Source organism: Quercus robur, chromosome 4, assembly GCF_932294415.1.
Source record: "Quercus robur chromosome 4, dhQueRobu3.1, whole genome shotgun sequence".
Taxonomy (NCBI): Eukaryota; Viridiplantae; Streptophyta; class Magnoliopsida; order Fagales; family Fagaceae; genus Quercus; species Quercus robur.
The window spans coordinates 70,290,963-70,312,241 of NC_065537.1; the positions used below are offsets into that span (position 1 = coordinate 70,290,963).

At 34.1% G+C, this 21,279-nt stretch overlaps 1 protein-coding gene across 1 annotated transcript; it reads right to left on the reverse strand.

Moving 5' to 3' along the window:
- Positions 1-12,652: 12,652 nt before the first annotated feature.
- LOC126723537 (caffeic acid 3-O-methyltransferase-like) lies at positions 12,653-17,961 on the reverse strand. The gene is made up of 4 exons (XM_050427064.1): positions 17,506-17,961; positions 15,899-16,209; positions 13,341-13,405; positions 12,653-13,204 (listed from the first exon to the last, which is right to left on the reverse strand). The coding sequence occupies exons 1-4, from the start codon at positions 17,928-17,930 to the stop codon at positions 12,908-12,910; spliced, it is 1,098 nt and encodes a 365-aa protein (XP_050283021.1). The 5' UTR covers positions 17,931-17,961; the 3' UTR covers positions 12,653-12,907.
- Positions 17,962-21,279: the final 3,318 nt, after the last annotated feature.

Here is a 21,279-nt window from a genome sequence, read left to right on the forward strand (position 1 = left end):
TGATTAGAAAATGCAACAATCCTAAATTAGTATACTTTAAAAGTTTTTATCCTTTAAAAACAATAGAAGAGCTACTAAGGCTAAGCGTGCAACAAAGGTGTGTAGATGCTAGTTTTTCTAATAACAAAAAATGTGTGATTAGTGTTATTTTTTAGACTATCAAAAAATAAATTATAAAAATTTACATCAAATGAAAATGTATAATATGATTTGACATATTTGAGGCTTACACATTTTTCCACCGGTAATATGCATCTTTTTTTTTTCTTTTTTTTTTGAGAAGAAGGATAATTCATCATTAAAAAACTAGACCGGAAGGTCGGACAATACAAAAGAAGAAATGGTCGAAGGAAAAGATAATTTAGCTCTGTGCGTTAAGGCATGCGTTATTGCATTACCTTACCTACCAACATGAGAGAAAGAACAACTCTAAAAAAGTTTAAATGAGACACTATGTCGTTTAAGATATGCCCTCCCTGGGAGTGTGACACCATCCTATCTTGTAAATGCTTGAAAACCAAAGTGGAGTCTCCCTCTAAGACTGAGTTAAGGAAGCCCATTTCAATGGAAAAAGGCACCGCACGCTGAGCAGCCAGTATCTCCACCAATTCCGCTGCCGGAGGTTTCACGATTTTTTCAGTAAGGGCAGCCAACACCACGCCCTCTGAGTTACGTATCATCACACCGAGCCCTGCACAGTCTGACTCCCCAAACAGTGCACCATCAAAATTTATCTTCACCACGTTCTCACTCGGTGGCCTCCATTTAACTGCACCTACAGCGCTTCTAACGGGTGGCAGCCCCTGACTGTGACCAGCTGCAAAATTATGCAGAAAATTTTCTGCAAATACTGCAAGCCTATTTAGAGGAATGGTGACTGCTTGAAGCCGAGATTTATTTCGGTAATGCCAAACAGCCCAAGCTGTGACTGCAAACAGGGGAAATAAACTCGGTTTTGTCTGCACTAGGCGGACCAGGTCAGGGAAGGATCCCTCTGCAACCCGAAAATGTTCCAGCCAACCAAAACTCCTTTGCCACACCTGACGGACCTACGTACAACCCCACAGAGCATGCATGACATCTTCCACTGGTAATATGCATCTAGATCTACTAAAACAGTCGAAATAACATTGAAATTATTTGTGATCACTTGCAATTCCATGGCGTTGATATATATTTTTAAATAGCCGGAGTACAATTGAGTTGTGCTGAACCCATAGACGTTGACTCCTATTTTCCTATGCTTCACAAATACCAGGCTTCTGTAGTAGCCCAAGTTTTTACTTCCTAATTTTGTTAAAAAAAAATTTATAACTTTAGCATTAAAAAAAAAAAAAAATCACTTCAGAAAAAAAAAATATATATATATATATATATGTAGTAAAATTCCTCCCACAATAAAGAGATAGAGGAGTGTGATCATGAGATTTCTTATTTGGTTTTTTTTGAGAAAAATGAGTGTGATGAAACTTATGCATTTTTTGAGTGTATCAATTACTCTAGTAAAAAATTAGATTATCTTATAATGTATTAATTAGATAAGAAACCATTACAAAACCAAGATAAATTGACAGGCTCAAACTCTCGAAAAAAAAAAAAAAAAAAATCAGAAAAGAAGTCTACAAATGTAGGATGTCTAAAATCATTTTATTTCTTGAAAAAAAAAACTCACTAAAGACCACTCTAGCAACCAAATTTATTTTCTCAAAAAAAAAAAAAAAAAAAAAAATTAAAAAGAAGAGAAATCCTCCTTGAAAATTATACTCTCTTTGTGATCACAGCTCGTGCACTACACAACTTTCGTAAGATAACCTAGATATGATGATTTGATTCACGTGAACCCACACATGTTTATCTACTGGTGCTTGCAGTGACAAATATTGTGTCAGTAGAACTTATTTGGGTCTGTATCCTTTCCCTCCAAACAAATTTTATGCATTTTGTTGCATTAGGGCATAGTGGACACTGATCTTTAGATGCCATTTGAATGAAATTTTCTAGAAGGTAAACCATTCACCACCAAAGGTTCTCGGTTCAAAAGCTCTTGACAATTAATGGCAAAGTTTTTGCCTGGATGCTCAGGAAATTGCTTGGTGATTTGTCACATTCATGTAGATGAAGTCAAATACCAAAATAGAGAGAGAGAGAGAGAGAGAGAGAGAGAGAGAGAGAGAGAGAGATGCAATCAAGATCTCCATAATGTCCAGAAAATGCAATTTAAGCCAACATTGTTCTATCCATATGGACCATATATATCACCTACATTAACACCAGCAAAAGGAAATTAAAAAAAAAAAAAAAAATCATATTTGATTGTACCGAAACATTTTTCTGCTTCCTTTGTTTCTATAAAATACATACCCTAAACCTAAACCAACAAAGCCATCTACAGGGTGCATAAAAATGACAACATAATACTAAAATGTGACCTATGGTTTTCAATATAGCATTATTAACGATTAAACCCGCTAAAAAAATCACAAAACAAAAAACCTCGGATTTGAGTTTTTAAATCTACGGCGATGGAATTATCAACATTAAAGAAAATAGATGTTCTTGATGTACGTTTGAGTGACTGTGCAGTGTTTGGAAACTCTTGCCAGGAATGCACGTTAAAGAAGCATGAGTACATACGGATTTCAAAGAGAATGAGATTGTATAGAATTGTGGAATTTATTTTGAGAAGTTATGATTTTTACATTTTGAATTTGAAAAAAATAATAACAACTCGAATAAGGGAGGTAGTCATGCCTAAATTGAGCGGTTTTCTTTTCTAAGTTGAGTAACTAATGTGATAGTTGTCCTATCTTGTAGATAGTGTTTTACATGAGAGTTAGAGATTATTTTTAGAGTAATCTCTAACAAGCCATCTTCAACCTTTTCCTCGGTTGGCAACACTTTAGCCTCCACTTCCTTTCGTACAAATGGGCATTGTTTCATTTGGTATGCTGTCAACTCATAGACATCGTATTCGCCATTTTCATCAAATAAGCTATCATCTTCTTCCAAGGCAATGCCTTTGTCATCTTTAGCAGATAAGCGAAATCCTTTAACGAGGCTGTTCTATGCAATGATCTAAAACTTAACTTTTAGATCTTTTTTCTTTTGAATTTTTTAGTTTTTTATGTTTTAAGAGAAGAGAGATATAAAAGAATAACAAAAATATAAATTTACCCCTATTTTTAACAGAGGTGTGTAACGAAAGACAAATAGAGCTTACCTTAGGTGCGTAAAGTGCCAATTTTTAAATCACAGATAGGCAAAGTGTTTTTTGGGCAAACCACAGATAGACAAAATGTAATTTTCCCTTATTTTTAGCATATTATCCTTAAGTTTTATCTCTACTTTTAAGTATATTTTTTTCTTCAAAATCAAAACAAAGAGATTTGAGAGAGGGGGGGGGGGGGGGGAACCCAAACGTGAGATGAGATCAAAAAGCAAGGGAAACCCAGTATTCGAAAAAAAGTAAAGTCCTTTTTTTTTTTTTTTTTTTTTTTAATGCAAAAAAAGAGAGTTAAGTCTTGATAAAGGAAAAAAAGAAAAAGAAAAAAGAAAAAAAAAAAAAAAGTGAAAAAGTGTAGTAATGCTTAGTTTGAAAATTAACTGGAGTTAAATGTGGAAGTTAAACATTGCCTATTTTGTAGGCAATGTTACACATGAGAGTTAAAGATGTATTTTTACTAGGGGAAATTGCACTTTACCCACCTGTGGTTTGGCCCGTTTTAACAGTGCCTACCCGTGGTTTAAAACTTATCACTTAACCTATCTCGAGTGACCTCTGTTAGACCCCTGTTACCCACCTCTGCCCTTTTCGTTAGAAAATCCCTTTTACTATATAAGCCAAAATTAGAACCCAAATAAAACCCTAAAAAAAAGAACGAGCTCTCTCCCTCTCTCTACCTTAGAACCCCCAAATATCCCCAAACCCATAATCCCTTTCTCTCTTTACTGTGATTGCCAAAGTGAAATCCCCGAACACTTGCAAGCAAGGAGGAGGTGTGCTGAAACTTGGGTTTTCCTCTTTTTCAATGTGTAACGATTGATGAAGCTGATTCGGATTAAAGTTTTTTTATCATAAAATTAGTGGTTTACCATTGTTGGGTTTACCATTGGTGTGTTTGTTCTTTTATAGTTGACATTGATGACTGTGGTCCCTAGGAATATTTTGGTTAGATGCATCTTTAGGTTGTCTGTGGTCCCATGGGAACAAATTGTTTAGTTGGTTGTGTTTCTTGTTTCTGACCCCACGTTAAATGGTATTTTATGTGCAATTGAAATTATTTTTCTTTTGTCATTGGTGCTCTCTGTGCATGTGTTGGTTATGTATTTAATTATTGTTGTTTGTGCATGTGTTTTAACTCCTACATATGGTTGCTGAAATTCGTTTTGATTTTACTATTCACCATAGTGAGAATTTTGAGTGGAACCCTGGTTTAGAGTATGTAGGTGGTGAGGTATCTACAATGGGTAATGTTGATCCAGATCCACTAAGTCATTTTGAGATACAAGACATTTGTGCTGAGGCTGGGGGATCCATTAATAATAGGATTTATTATTTAATACCTGGTGGAAACTTAGAGCAAGGGTTAAAGTTAATTACTTCAGATGATGATGTGACCTACATGTGTGAACTACATGTTGAATGGCCAAGAAATGAAATCACACTTTATGTAGAGCCTGAAGTTGAACCAATTGCTATTGAAGAACCTATAGTTAAACCAAATCAACCAATTGCAGTAGACCAACCATGGGAAATGAATGATGAAGATGATAATACTAATTGTGAGGAGGTGACCAATACTGTTAAATCATCTATGGTTGACCAAAATGATGTTAGTGAAGAACCTGTTGAGGGTTTAAGGGATGGTAGTGTTGTTGGAGCTGTGCATGTGAATGACCATGCTGCCCATGGACAAACTGTTGGTAGTGAAGATGTTCATGTGGATGAACTTGATTGGCTAGATGAAGGGTATGAAGGACCAAATTATCTTGATGACATATTTGGTGCTTAGAACAATAAGGTGCCCAATATAAGAGAGCATCAAAGAGATATTGAAAATGTAAATGAGGGAGATGGTGTGAGAGAGCCAGTTATAGATAATGGGAAGAGACCAAAAGCTGTTGTTAGTGATCAAGCTGCTGATGATAATGATTGGGTTGAAAAAGCTCTTTATGATGATAACACTAGGAGCATTAACAATTTTGAGGATGAGCATGGAAGGGTGAGATGTCTAGAGTTTAATGAGAAGACTGGCATGAATAACCCTTAGTTATGCAAGGGTATGAAGTTCCCAAATGGGAAGATGTTTAGGGTTGCCTTGAGGGAATATGCAATGAAAAAGCCTGTGGACATTAAGTTCAAACTTAATGAAAAGACCAAAGTTTCTGTCCATTGCAAGTATGAATGTGTTTGGAGGGTATATACATCACAGATTTTAGGGGAGTTAACCTTCTAGATAAAGACCACGATTCCAACTTATACATGTGGGAGGACATTCAAGCATAACTAGGTCACTTCTACATATGCGGCTAGGAAGTACTTGGATGATTTCAACAAAAACCCTGATTGGGCAATTTCTGGTGTGAGAAAACAAAGAGAGTTCCTACATGAGAGCAATTGAGAGCAAAACAGAAGTGTGAGAAAACAAAGAGAGTTCCTACGTGAGCTAGGGAGATAGCAAAATAACTTCTTCTATGTGTGTGCACCAGAGCTAGGAAGTTGTGTCTTGCAATTTATCTAAATACAATAGGGTGTGATAAGAGTAACTGATGTGGGGAGTAAGGTGATTCTGCAAATTGAGATTACTGAGCCTAACACACAACCCAAGTTCAAGAGGATATATGTGAGATACAATGCATAGAAAGTTGGATTCTTTGGGGGGGGGGGTGCAGGCCACTTGTAGGATTAGAAGGTTGCCACTTGAAGGGCAAGTTTAGTGGACATATATTATCAGTAACTACAAGGGATGAGAATGACAATATTTTTCCTGTTGCATTAGGTGTAGTTGAGCAAGAAAACAAGGATTCTTGGGTGTAGTTTTTACAAACATTTGCAGATGATATTGGGAGGCCAGATGAGCTGAATCTGCTGTTCATTTCAGATAGGCAGAAGGTAATACAATTCACTTGCTTTTTGAGATTTCTGTTTGTTCTTAGGCTGTGTTTGGTTAATGTAAAATATTTTTTGGAAAATAAATATTTTTCGGAAATGCTATTTTCGAGAAAGGAAAATATTTTCAAGTGTTTGGTTGCATTATGAAAATTACTTTGGAAAATATTTTCAGGTGTTTGGTTTCATTCTGAAAATGCTTATTTTCTACAAGTTTTTCACATTTTTTCAGCTCCCAAACAAATTTTATAATAGAAAATTTTAATATATAAACTTAAAAAAACAAAACTCTCAAATTGAGAGAGGGAGGAAGAAATAGTAAGTGATTGAGGAAAAAAGAGAGGCTGATCGAGAAAGAGATAAAGGCGATTGGTCATGGGTGGGTCGATCTAGAGGCAACGGTGGCGACGACGAGATTGAGAGAAAAAATGACGAGATCGGTCATGGGTGGTGGCGACGAGATCATGAGTAGACGATCTGACCCAAATCATGGTTGCATGCATGACGGCGGGGCTGTGGGTTGAGGACGACGATCTAGGCTTCACCGGTGTGTCGAGAACAAGCTCGGTCTTGGGTGGGTCGAGGACGAGATCGATTTTGGGTGGATTGGGCTTGGGTGGAGAAGATTGGGCTTGGCTTGGGTGGATTGGGCTTGGGTGGCGGCGCCGATGGGTGCAATCTTACCGATACTGGGATGCGATCTTGTCGATGTTTCAGGTAGCGCGATCTCGCCGGTGCTGGGTGCGACGAGACCGTGCTTCTGGTGCGATCTCCTTGCTATTTCTCTCTCTCTCTCTCTTCTATTTTCCTGGGGCGGAATTCATTTGAAGGTAAAATACAAACGGAAATGGTTTTACAGGGTCAGAGGGCATATTTTACGGTCAACGGAAATGATTTTCCGTTTGACTCAATTTTCCTTGCGCACCCAAACACCTGCATTTACGGAAAAGTATTTCCGGAAGTGATTTGAAGCCAAAACAAACACAGCCTTAATTGTTACATTTCTACTTTTTGAAAGTTTTGTTTTTGTTCTTAGGCAGATGGTGTTCATTTTTGTTCATTGGATGTTTTTTGATTGTATTTATGATAACTAGGGATTGATACCTGCCATAGATATGTTGTTCCTAACAATTGAACATAGATTTTGTGTAAAGCATATTTATAACAACTTTAAGTTAAGAGGACTAGAATGTATAGTAAGAGGACTGAGATTGAAAAATTCACTAGTGACATATGTCCAAACATAGTGCAGAAGCTTGAGCAGTTGAAAGTTAATTCTAAGTCATTTTCTGCTGTTTCATTAGGTTGCTATATATATGAGATTGATAATGAATATGAGAGGCATGTGGTTAACCTAACAAGAAAGTGTTGTACTTGTAGAGTTTGGGATTTGATAGGAATCCCATGTAAACATGGTGTTGTAGCAATCTATAAGAACCTGTAGAGGCCTAAGGATTATGTGCATGCATGCTATAGAAAGGATGCCTATGTGACTGCATATAAGGAGATGATTACCCCACTGCCTAGCCAAGATGAATGGGTTGAAACCAACCAACTTGTCCCTGTTGCTCCAATTGTGTACAAGCCTCCAGGCAGGCCATCAATGAAAATGAAAAAAGATGCAGATGAGCCAACAACCCATACAAAGTTTCTCGGTCATGTAGACCTATAAAATGTGGGTTTTACCATAAGGAGGGGCATAATTCAAGGAGGTGTAAGGCTGGAATAACTGGTGAGACACCATGGCAAAGGAGACAGAGACTTGAAAGGAAAAAAAAAATTGTAAGTAAAGCAAGAATGTGTTCACTATGACAATTATATTACAAATTTATTTCTGATGCAAGGCAATTCTTTTCGTAGGGACAAGGAATAAGCACAGACCAACCAAGTCAAGGTACAATTTTAGTACCTCAGCTAGCAAGTTAGCCACCTAGGCAATGACTAAGGAGGTTTGCAAGGCAGCCACCCTAGTTTGCCAACTAGCTAGCTAGCCAGCCAGCCAGTTAGCCAGCCAGTCAACCACCAAGGAGGTTTGCAAGGCAGCCACCCTAGTTTGCCAGCCAGGCAACCAGCCAGTGAGCCAACCAACCAACCAGCCAGCCAGCCAGCTAGCCAGCCAGCCAGCCAGCTAGCCAGCCAGCATGTTAGCCACCTAGGCAACCACTAAGGAGGTTTGCAAGGCAAGCAGCTAACCAGGCAGCTAACCAGGCAACCAATCAGCAAGTAAGGCAATCAACAAGATTAGCAAACAAGAAGGCCAACCAGGCAACCACCATTCAAGTAAGGCAGCCACCTAGATCTGTAAACAAGGCAACCAACCAGCAAGCAAGACACCCATCTGGACCAGTAAACAATGCAGCCAAGCAGACAACCAGTCAACCAACAAGTGGGGTAGCTAGGCATTCAACAGGAAAGCCAACCACCCATCAAGCAAGTCAACTAGTCAACCAGCCACAAAAGCAACCACTGAGGCAGCCAACAGGCAAACCCTACACACAGCCAATTGAAACATCTGCTTGAGCTTCAAGCAGACCACCACCATCTACAACAGATTCAAGTAGACCACCACCAAGTAAAGCACTCACAACTCAATGGTTCTTATGTAGCTAGCCCATCTCTCATACTCTTAAGGAAACATAGGACACAAGAAAACCTCTATCTCAGGTATATACACAAACACAAACACCACCCTTTATACTTACATAAAGTACTAGATTAGATCTTAATATTGAGTTGCTATGTATTTTGCAGCCTCTAAGGGGGTTGGCACCACCAAGGGTAGTTGGGAGCAGTCATCTATTCTCATATGGGAGATGAGGTGGATTAAGAGCTAAAAAATCTGGTACAATATTCTCAACAGGCAAGGGCAAAGGCAAGGATAAGGGTAAGGTCTTTGGAAAGTGAAGATTGAAGAATATGCAAGTAGAAACTTTACTTTACTTTTTTTGTTATTGTGCATGTCTGATAGTGGCATGTCACCACTTTTTTGTTATAGTGCATAACTTTCTACTGTAAAGTTATTTTGTTATTGTCTTAGTGGGGACAGAACCATCTATTATGTAGATGAAATTTGGCAATATTTAGCCATTAATATTAGGTGGAGTCCACTTGTTTTGATCAATGTTTATTATATATGTATGGAATGGTACTTTTGCTTTAAAACATACTTCTTTATGCTTCTTTAATTAATGTAAACAGAATCTTATGGGGTGCATGTCCTTGCCTACCCAATTGATGTAAAACATACACAATCTTTATAAAGAAGAACAGATTGTATACCCTATTCAAATTAAAAGAACACATTACATAAAGAACACATTACAAGGTAGCATTACACATTACATAAACAAGGCATCATGCTCTATTCAAATTACAAGATCATATTACATAAAGAACACATTACAAGGCAGCATTACACATTACATAAACAAGGTAGCATTACATAAACAAGAACACATCACATAAAGCACACATTGCATACTCTATTCAAATAAACAATAACATTACATAGTGCTAAATACATGGAATACACTTGTCAAAAGTAGTAGTACCCAAAATTATACAATAACTACAACAACTTGCCTTCAAGACAGACTCAATGGCTTTGTTCCAAATTCTCCCATCCTACTAGAAAACACAAAAAGAAAAGAAAAGAAAAGAAAAAAACTCTCATGACACAACAAGTGCAAATTTGTACTTTTGTAACTTCTCTTTAGCTATCCTCTCTCTCACCCTAGCTTTTTCTTCCCTTTGCTTGACTATTTTTTCCCTATCAATAGCTGTTGTTTCCCTATCACTAGCCTCCTTTTCCTTTTCCTTTGCAACTCTTGCTTGATTCTTGTACATACTGAATCTTGCAAGGACAATGGGTGCAACTTCAAACCCACGCTTACATGTTTTGCCATCCAACCACCTAAAGTATTTACAAGTAGGTTCATTATCCTACAAACAAAATCAAATTAGGGTTATTCATAAAGCCAATAAAACCAGAAAACCAACAAAACTAGAAAATAAAAAAATAAAAAAAGGGAAAAAAATCTGAAAACCAACTGTTACTCACCACATCATATTAGCTGCACCCATAAAACCTTCTTCCAAAATTGTTCAAGGTCAGAGCAGTCCGTAGCCGACAACGGTCAATAGAGCATGAATGGTGACTGGAACCCAAGTAATAACTTGAAGAAGACATGTTCAGATTTCACTTTGGCAATCAGAGTACAGAGAGAAATGGGTTTGGGGATTTTTAAGGATCTTGATATAAAGGAAATGGGTTTGGGGTTCTAAGGTAGAGAGAGGGATAGAGCTCGTTCCTTTTTTTTGGGTTCTAATTTTGGCTTATATAGTAAAGGGGATTTTCTAATAGAAAGGGCAGAGGTGGATAACGGGGGTCTGACATAGGCCACCCCAAGTGGGTTAAGTGATAACTTTTAAACCACGGGTAGGCACTGTTAAAACGGGCCAAGCCACAGGTGAGTAATGTGCAATTTCTCCTTTTTACTATGTTATCCTTCAGCTTTATCTCTACTTGAATTTAGGTTGTGGGGTATTTTGGAACCAAAAAAATGTTCAGTCCAAATAGGAGAAGCCCCTTAAATAGTAGTATAGATATTCACCAGGAATAGACCAAATTGGAGCAAAATGGACGGAATGGACCATATTGGACAAAAGTGAATTGAATTGGACAGAATTGGAGTAAATGAACCATATCGGACCGATCTGAGAGTATATAATCTTTATCTCTTAAAGTTGATAAAAATGACATGTGGTTCTCCAAGTAGGAGTGGAAATGGGCTCTTCAACCTAGCCTTGAAAACTACATTAACATACGAATATGAATACAGTTGTGGAATAGAATTTTTTGTTTTTGGTAAGTATAAACTAAAAATAAATAAATGGTGTCTTCAACCAAGCTATTTGTATGACATGTATTTTCTATTATAAGTTATATTTATGTTAAAAAAATGTGTAAAGTTATGATAGTGAAAATGATGGTTCTATTATGATTGATAAGTTACAATTAGTTTTGAGAATATATAAAAACATAATACATTAATATAAAATAATGACATGACCACTAATGTGGCTCAACATAAAACTAGGTTTTTATTATAAAGTAAACAACAATTTTTACATAAGCTGATGTATACTTAATTGAACAAGAAAAAGAAAAAAAATTACTAAACAAAGGAATTAGAACCTTCGTTTTCCACTTCCTCAAGGCAAAAATAGCAAAAATCTAGAATAGAATGGGGTAAACATTCCATCTAGAGTTCTTACATGTTGTCGTTTATCCCTTTCCAAGAAAGAAATAATATTTTTCACAACTTATTTAATAATGTTATAGGCATAAATATTTTCACAATATTTTTTGTAGCAGTTGAGTTGGTGATTTTTTATTGGTTCTCATATGGGCCCGTCATTGACACCACATTATCACCAATCATTAACAGCTAGTCACTTTAGCAATTGTGAAATATTTTGTGAATTTAGGGTTTTTGCAATTCTTTTTTTCACAATTGTTGTTGTTGTTTTTTTTAAGAAGTTTTGTTATAATTTTTTGTGATTAGAACATCAATTTCATCTTGGTCTTGTACTAACTCCACTTTTATTGTGCACCCAAACCCAAGCTAATAAGAAAAATGAGGGATTGCTAGTCAAATTTCATTTTATTCAATATATAACATAATAGTCGGGATTGAGGCTCTGAAGGCTTTCCAACTCTCTCAATTACAAGAAATCATATCAATATATCCTTACCTCATAAATTGTGAAAAATGCTATAAAAGAAGTTGTGTAGTCTTTGACTCCAAATCATTTAATTGTTTGTTTTGAGAGAGACGAGAGTAGAGGGTAAAGGGGTAAGGAGAGAAGGAAAGAGAGTAGAGAAAAATGATTACCCATTCCCCTTGTTTCAATGTTTTAAAAATTAATTAAGGGGAATGGAATGGATTTCTTTCCTCTTTAATTAGTTAAATGTTTTAAAAATTAAGTAAGGGGAATAAAAGGCAGGGGAATTATCATATAAATTGACAATTTTGACTCTCATTTGCATCTTTTATTTATTTATATATATATTTTAAAGATAGGTAGATAGTAAGCGAGTTGAAGGGGAAGGGGAGGTGGAGATTAATCCACAAAAGATGTCATTATCACTGGGCTATCACTTAAACCCCTTCATTTGCTAATTTGAAAAGAAAATGATATAAATTGGCATCACAAGGAAAACATTGACAATCACTATTTTTATATATAAAAGAAAACTCCATCTCCTTTCCCCTCTAAATTAGTAAATTCTCCTCATTTCGAGGAATTAAAAGTAAGGGGTTTAATTGTAATGATAAATACCCTCCAAATCCCCCGAAACCCTTCCCTTAGCTTCTTTGCAAAACATCCAAACAAGGTTCATTACACCACCCCCTTCTCTCTATTCCCCTTCACTATCTTCTCCTCTCTCTCCATCCAATCAAACTCTCAGTGAACTCAATTTTTACTGTATTTGAAATACAAAATTTATTGAAACTCAAACGCATGCATACACTCAAATTAAGTTTACAGTCTGAATATAAAGTTCCATGACTTATTAGCAATGAAACTAGAACATCAAGAGTTCAAAGCAGATAGTTGAAGACTTATTTGTAAAGTTCCCATGACTCCCAACACAGTAAAGGCACGACAAATAACCTTAAAACCTGAAAATCCAGAAGCCTTGCACAAGGCCTCACAGCCTGGACATAAAGTTCCACGACTTATTAGCAATGAAAATAGAAAAACAAGAGTTCAAAGCAGATAGTTGAAGACTTATTTGTAGAGTTCCATGACTCCCAAGACAGTAAAGGCGCGACAAATAACCTTAAAACCTGAAAATCCAGAAGCCTTGCTCAAGGCCTCGAACTCTTTCTCAGTTCTTTCCTTCCCTCCAGGTTGAATAAACATGGCATTATCAAGCATAGAAACATACTTAGCAGCATTACTCGCTTCTGGTGCCTCTGGCATTATTAAGTCCATGATAATCACCTTTCCAATCTTTGGCAGTGCATTATTGCAGTTCTTCAAAAGTTTTATGCACTGTTCATCGTTCCAGTTATGACATGTACCCTGCAATTTTTAACATGAAAAAAAATTTAAAATGCAAACGATCTAAATTTTTACTTTTTTTTTTTTTTTTTTGAGTGTGTTTTTTAAGCCATGCCCATCTTCTTTCAAGTGTCAAATAATTAGTTAATTAACTAACCTTTATCATAATGGCGTCACCTTTTGGAACACTTACATACATATCTCCTCCAACATGCTCAACACCTACATAGAATTTCACCTAGCTCTTTAAAAAATCCATCCTAATAAGAATATTAGCAAAAGGACAGTTCTAAACCTAGCATGATGCAGAGTGATATAAAGGATGTAAAAAATTATTGGATACATTGACTGGATTTTTAAAATGTTAACATCTCATATATATATATATATATATATATGATGTTAGGTTCAAATGACACATGATGTAACTCTAAAAATGTTATATCACACAATAACTTGTTATAAAATTTGTATTCTTAAAATTTTACCTTTGAATTATATGTTTTATATGCTCTTATTGGATGTTATTTACAATTTGATCTATAAACTTATCTTTTATGTATTATTTTAAAATACAAAAATTTGAATTTAAACAATTAATTGATGATATAACTATTAATTTTTCATCACCTTGAAATTTCGCAAGCATGAATAATATATGAAAACAATATAATCTAATAGTGGCTTTGTCAAAATTCACATCTAATTAAAAAATATTAAGTAGTGTAATATTACTTAAAGTTACACTAGGCATGTAACTTTAACCCAACACACACACACACACACACACACACACACACACACACACTATACTCATCGTTCACGCTTTGCACGTGCAATAATGCTCACACACACACACACACACTATACTCATCATTCACGCTTTGCACGTGCAATAATGCTCTTTTTTATTTATTTTTTTTTAAAGTTTAGTGTTATATGTTTAAAAGTAATACATAAATAATTGTGTGTTAAAGACACACACACACACACTATACTCATCATTCACGCTTTGCACGTGCAATAATGCTCTTTTTTATTTATTTATTTTTTAAGTTTAATGTTATATGTTTAAAAGTAATACATAAATAATTGTGTGTTAAAGAAAGAGATAAGGTAACTTGAAATAATATTTAAAATTAAGATAAAGATATTGTCCTAAGTTTTATGCAGAATGAAGAAGATAAAAGAAAAAACCTAAAACTTAGGAACAGTAAATTACTATTTTAGTCATTTTGTGTTTTTTAATTTAAAATTATTTAACTAAAAGATAAGGATATTTTAAAAAGTTTAAGAATTTGTGTGATGGTATTTTAGTACGCAAAATGTTGACACTCAAACAAGATTCCCTGTTTGGGTTTTATCATTTTATGTACCAAAATATCCTCACACAAAATCTAAAATCACATACTCTTTAGTTTAATTTTATTTTCCATAAAAGACAACAACAAGGTTAAAAGCATAATTTGGCATTATTTAAACCAACTAAGACTTTGTAACCACGTTCATCTCACTACAGGTTAGAATTCAAATCCGTTCAATTAACCTATTTCAATTTTCTATTTGAAAAGTTTGTTTCCTATTTGAATTTAAATACTCTCAATTATTCTATAAAAAAATACTTTTTTTAAAAGGAATTATGTATGGTTACTTTAAAGAAAATAAAAAGAAGAAAAAGAGTTAAATTTAAAACATAGTGATAAACTTCAAACTGAATAGTTTCTAACAGTTTCCTTCATGCACACTTCTCACTAACTCACATTTAAACGATTAACACAATCTTAACTCTCAATATTTAGAAAGATTGAAAAAAAAAAAAAAACTGTAAAAAATTGACGGAGAAAAAAAAACAACAAAAAAAATAGAAAACTCTGCAAAGAATGCATTTTAATCTTCAACACTCACAGAAAAAGACAATGAAAAAGGTTCTCTCTTATTTCTCACTTAATTTTTTTAGCTAACTAAACACAAACAAGTTTGTTTATATACTGCTACTGTTTGAGTCTCTGTGATTTTTTGCTTCAATTATTATTTACTTACAGATTTTTCAGCCTTAGATATCTTTGCTAAACTGCTAATTTTTCATCATTGGAGATTATTTGATTGGTTCCTTTTGATGGTTTGATTCTAATTTTACATTTATGCTAAGTTTAATCAAATTATGCAGCATGGTTTGCATTTATATAGTCTAACAGTTCAATTCTGTCATTTATTTAATGATCTTTAGTTTTCTTTTTATCCTTTTATTTTTTGGAAAATTATGACACTAAAGCACAATAAAAAAGAGCCTCATTACACCCGTAAAATATGTGTGCTAAGGCTAGTGTATGTGTGTGTATATATATTTCAACTTTCCTTTTTATAACCAGTACAAATACATTTCTCTTCCTCTTTTTTTTTTTTTTTTTTTTTTGAGAGAGAATTTCAAGTTATAGCGTTCGCTCTTAATGATAGTTCTTTATCATTAAACGAAGATACCGATCGGTTTTTGTATAAGCAGGGATTAAATCCTAAATGCAAATACATCTCTATTAGCTTGAGAAAGTGTAGCATTATAATACAGGCCCAATTTTTCTTTCTTTAAGATGGTTACTTCTAATAATTTTAATTTGGGTGTTTTTTAAAAGTAGGTAGTTGCATGAACATGTCATTTATCATCTTGCTTGCTTGCTTGCACACTAGTACACTCATTCGATTATTAAGATATGTTAGTACCTGGATAAGATGGTGCGTGTTGTATCACCTGAGGCAAATCAAAGTTGATGCCTTTAATGGAAGGGTACTTGGAGATGATCATGTTGAGGCTGGCTCCAGTGCCACCACCAACATCAACCAACAATGATATCCCCTCAAATCCTTCGTATTTCTCAAGAATTTTTTTCATATGTATTCCCGAGAGATCAGCCATTGCCTTGTTAAAAAAATTATTCAATGTTGGATCAGCTTTCATGTATTGGAAGATGGACATTCCATGGACTTTTTGAAAAAGATTACCTCCTCCAAGGATAGCATCCTTAAAATGTAGCCTATAACACAATGAAGCCAAAAAAAAAAAAAAAAAAAAACAAAAAAATTATAAGTAATGAAATTTAGTAATTAAACTAAGCTCAAGTCCCCATCTAAGCTGGACTATTATAATATGTTTGTGAACAAATTCACAAACATGTGTCTCTATTTAAAAATTGAAAATATTATATATATATATATATATATATGCTTGTACAAACACCATCAACCAACAATGATATCCCCTCAAATCCTTCGTATTTCTCAAGAATTTTTTTCATATGTATTCCCGAGAGATCAGCCATTGCCTTGTTAAAAAAATTATTCAATGTTGGATCAGCTTTCATGTATTGGAAGATGGACATTCCATGGACTTTTTGAAAAAGATTACCTCCTCCAAGGATAGCATCCTTAAAATGTAGCCTATAACACAATGAAGCCAAAAAAAAAAAAAAAAAAAAACAAAAAAATTATAAGTAATGAAATTTAGTAATTAAACTAAGCTCAAGTCCCCATCTAATCTGGACTATTATAATATGTTTGTGAACAAATTCACAAACATGTGTCTCTATTTAAAAATTGAAAATATTATATATATATATATATATATATATGCTTGTACAAATATTACTTTATAGATTTTTAGATTGTTAAATTTGTAAATATATTTCATATGATGTCAATTAATTATTTTTAGTTTATTGATAATATAAACAGTATATTTGTTCAAAAATAAATTTATAAAATGAGAAAAAAATTTAGTCATGGTTTTACTGTATCCGTTTAAGAATAACTTATTTAGTTTTTTGCTGAAAATATGCTAAGTATATTTACACTTGAAAAAAGTAAAAAATAGTATAAAAAAATTGGAAAAAAAAAAGAGATTTTAAAAAGCCATACATAAAAGTTAACTACAAAAAACTAATATTAAAAGCTGATGTAAAACTCACCCACTACGATAAATGAATAAGTTAATTGTGATATCTCACATTGATTAGATATTGACTAAATATTGTATGGATGTATACTAATGGTTCGGTTGGATTGAGTGAGAGGGAGAGGGAGTAGAGTAGAGTAGAGTAGATTTAGTACAAAATTAGCTTATTTTTAATTAATTCTACTCTACTTCCCCTCCACTCCCTCTCCTTCCCTCCTCCATCCAAACAGACCATAAGTTTCACATTGAAAATATATATTGGACTGTAACTAGACTCTAAAAGGAGTCTAAATTGTAAGTTGCCTACTCTTTTGGAGTATAGTGCAGGTATGATTATTGTTTTTCATATTGGCTCATTACATTATATCTAGATACGTACCAAACCTCTACTGTGGCTCTGTGTAAAGCAAACAATGAGATCGAACCCGCAGATCCTCCATCTTCATCTTGAACATAGAACTTGCCAGCTGTTGAGACTCGATAAAGTCTCTCAACACTTCCATCTTCGCAGGTTCTTATAGAGCAAGTAAGAAGTGAGTAGCTAGCAAGTAAACGCAGAATGCGATCTAGCATATAAGGAGCATCAGGGCTTTGTGTGGGAAGCTGAGAAGCAATCTCTGTGGGCGACATGTAAGCATTAGGGCTTGCCTTCGCAATGATCTCAAACAGGTTGAGCTCAATGGCAGCGTGTAGTACCATAGGAAATACGTGAGAGCTTGACAGTAGCATGGCATAGAGACATGCATCGTCATCTTCTTCATTAATAGACGAGGGTACTGTTCCCTGATTTTCAATGGAACTCATTTTTAGATTGCTTCTTTGCTTTTTCCTGTGCTTGAGGCATTGCCTGTTGTTCCATTTTAAGTAGCTTTTTTCAGTTCAAGTACCAAACAATCCTCACTTCTCACTTTCACTTCAGCTTTTGGAAATTTTCTCCGAGCACCTAACTGTCATCCAACTAACTTCTGTTGGACTTGTTGATCCACAAATGTGAAAAACAGAATCCCGACATAAGATCTCCTTACGTGATTTAACACGCATTAACAATATTTTGCTACATCAAACAAAATTAAATAATAATAATCTTACACAAGTTACCAGAATTATCATCTTTAAAATAAGAAATATGCTAATGAATACTCTTAGAGAAATGATTAATAATTCATTTAAAGAAAGTTTTTATGAGAAAAAAATGTAGTTAATATTTTAATAACTTTTTTTAATTTTTCATAAAAATTGTGTCAAATTTTTTCTAAAATAAATTATTAATTATTACTTTAAAAGCAACTATTATTCTTAAAATAATAGCAATGTTTGGAGTCATCTATATACTTCTATCCACTAAACTACATATAAAAAAAAAAGGTGAAAAAACTTGGGAATAGCGTTTTGGTTTAGTTAAGTGGTGAGCCATAAGGGTACAGTTTTCAGACAAAACTATTTAGTCAAGGGTCTTGGTCTGTATTGTCTTTTATGTTTTTCTAGGCTTTCTTTTGTTTCATTAATTTCTTAGCACTATCCACATACGCATCCCAGCATAATATAGGAGATATACATATATATATATATATATAAAAGCAAAAAAGATATCAACTTTATACATTTAACATTCAAAATCATGCATATCAATCAAGCTAAAATTGTATAAATCTACAAAATTATTACTGTAATTATTAAATTTACACTGATACTATTCATTTTGCATATAGATTTTTATAATTTATCACTATAGGGAAGTTGGGTTTTTTTTTTTTTTTTTTTTTTGAGGGTCAAAACCCTTAAAAAAAAGTATTAAAGGCCAAAAAAAGATTATTTTCAGGGTCTAGATAACCCTTGATAACCGTTAAAACAAATTCCCTCGAAATACAAATTTTGATGGCTTACATGACCCTTCAAACAATGTTTTACCCTTATGGAGAATTGGCAACTCTCGAAAAATTCAAAAAAAAAAAAAGTACAATAACCTTTCTTTTAGGATCTCCTGACCCTCAAAATAAGGTTTTTCTCTTTTTGAAAAAAATACTAAAAGTTTAAGCATTTAATTTTTTAAATTTTTTCAAAATTGTGACAATGTATGGTGTTGAAATTAATCTTAACACATATTAAGGAAATGAAGAAGAAAAAATAAACAGGGGCATAGCCAAAAATTTTTACATGGGGGGGGCCAATTCGAAGTATTGATATAAAAAACATAAATCATAAGTCTATTGAATATGAAATTTCAATTTTGATATATCTTAAACATTAATGAACATACAAGAACTGTCTAGTTCACTATAGACATATACAAAAATATCCACACAAAAAAAACATTTCATATCAAAATCATGTTTGACGACGATTTTTCATGGAATAAAATTCATCCATAATCATTTCCATGGTGAAATTCCCAGCAATTTCATTTTCTATATAAACTACCATATTATTTGCTAGAAGTTCATCCTCTATTTTATTGTGAAGTCTTGTTTTAATAGTTTTATAGCTGAAAAAGCTTGTTCTGTAGTTGCTGTAGAAACTGGAAGAGTCAACACAAGACGAATCAGTCTATCAATTAAATGATAGAATTTAGACTTCCCTGAAATTTCTAAATCCCCTACGTAGCTCAAATATTGTACCCATATTCTGAAAATCTGGATGCTTTGTCACATCAAGCTCATAATGTTGCAATTGATGCTTCAAAAGACAAATTTCCTGCTCAGTGAAATCTTGAGGATAATAATTTTCAGCCAAATTGCAAATATCACCAATTTTGAATTATCTAAAAGCATCATTAGGATTTAATGCTGAACTAAGAGTGAGAAGATCTGTTGTTAGCTCACAAAATCTACCATTCAATTCTTGCAATTGAAAATCTATTGCAACTATAAATATGTCAATTCTTAAATAATGTTCTATTGTTGTCAAAGTTTGATCTTGATGACGGAATCTATCTCGAGCTTTAGTGTAACGAGCATTTAAATCAAGAATATCAATTTCATGTTGTCCACAAAATGATGTAACACTAGCAAGTAAAGGTTCCCATCCATCATCTCTTAACTTTTGAATAAGTGATTTTGTAGTTGAAACTAAATGCATGGCATTTAAAAGATCCTGAGAATGTTGTTGCAAAGCTTGGCAAATAATATTAGTAATTCCCAGAATCTCTTTCATCATATGCAAAATTAGAACAAATTCAAATGATGTTAATACCTGATAAGCTCCCTCGGCATCACCACGTTGTTTATAATTAGCCCATTCCTCAGCAATAGTGATAGGCCATAAACTGAATGACCCCTTGTGATAGAAATTAATTAATTAATTAGCCAAGCTATTAATTAATCAATTTATCATGCAAACGCGTGGTAGCACAAACAAATCACCAATAACATAATAACGCAGCAGAAAATAAATAACACGGTGATTTGTTTACGAATAGGGAAAATCTAACGGCAAAAACCCCACCGGGTGATTTTTAGGTCACCATTCGTGAAACTCCACTATTATCACAACAAGTGGTTACAAGTAAAAGAATCCCAAGTACCTTACCAACCTATAGTTGAACCCTTACCCCAATACCCAATTGGACTTATTCTGTAGTGACAGTTCCCCTTTCAGATGCACGACTCCCAAGTACGTGACTAACCAATTGCGCGGATCCCAATACGTGACTTCAATTATCAACTAAGCAGGTTGTTAGTTGCAAAGTTCTTCAGTTCATCCACACGATGAAGATCAAGAAGATGCTTGGTCACAAAACCCTACGGTGCACATACACAGTAACTTTTTCAAGAGAAAGAGATGAACTAGAGCAAGAACTTTGTCTCCAGTCACAATTTGCTTGAACAGAGTTTGCTCAAAGCTTGTGCAACTTGTGAACTATTTGACGGCCCTTAAAACAATCCTTTTATATGTCTAGGGTTAGGAGAAAAGAAGGCCCAAAGACATATTCACGGATCCCAAGAAAATCAAAATTGAATTCTGAAAATCTTAAACCTCGATAGATAAGAGGTGTCGAGCAGCTGTCAAGCAGGTGTCAAGCACACCAAACTTTGAACAGCTTTCTTAAGCTCGATAGATACAGCTGTCAAGCTTTAATGAATTTGCACTATCAACTTGTTTTCTTGGACAGACTTGAAGGCTTCAACACTTGATCTTGAAACATGATTTCTTGAAG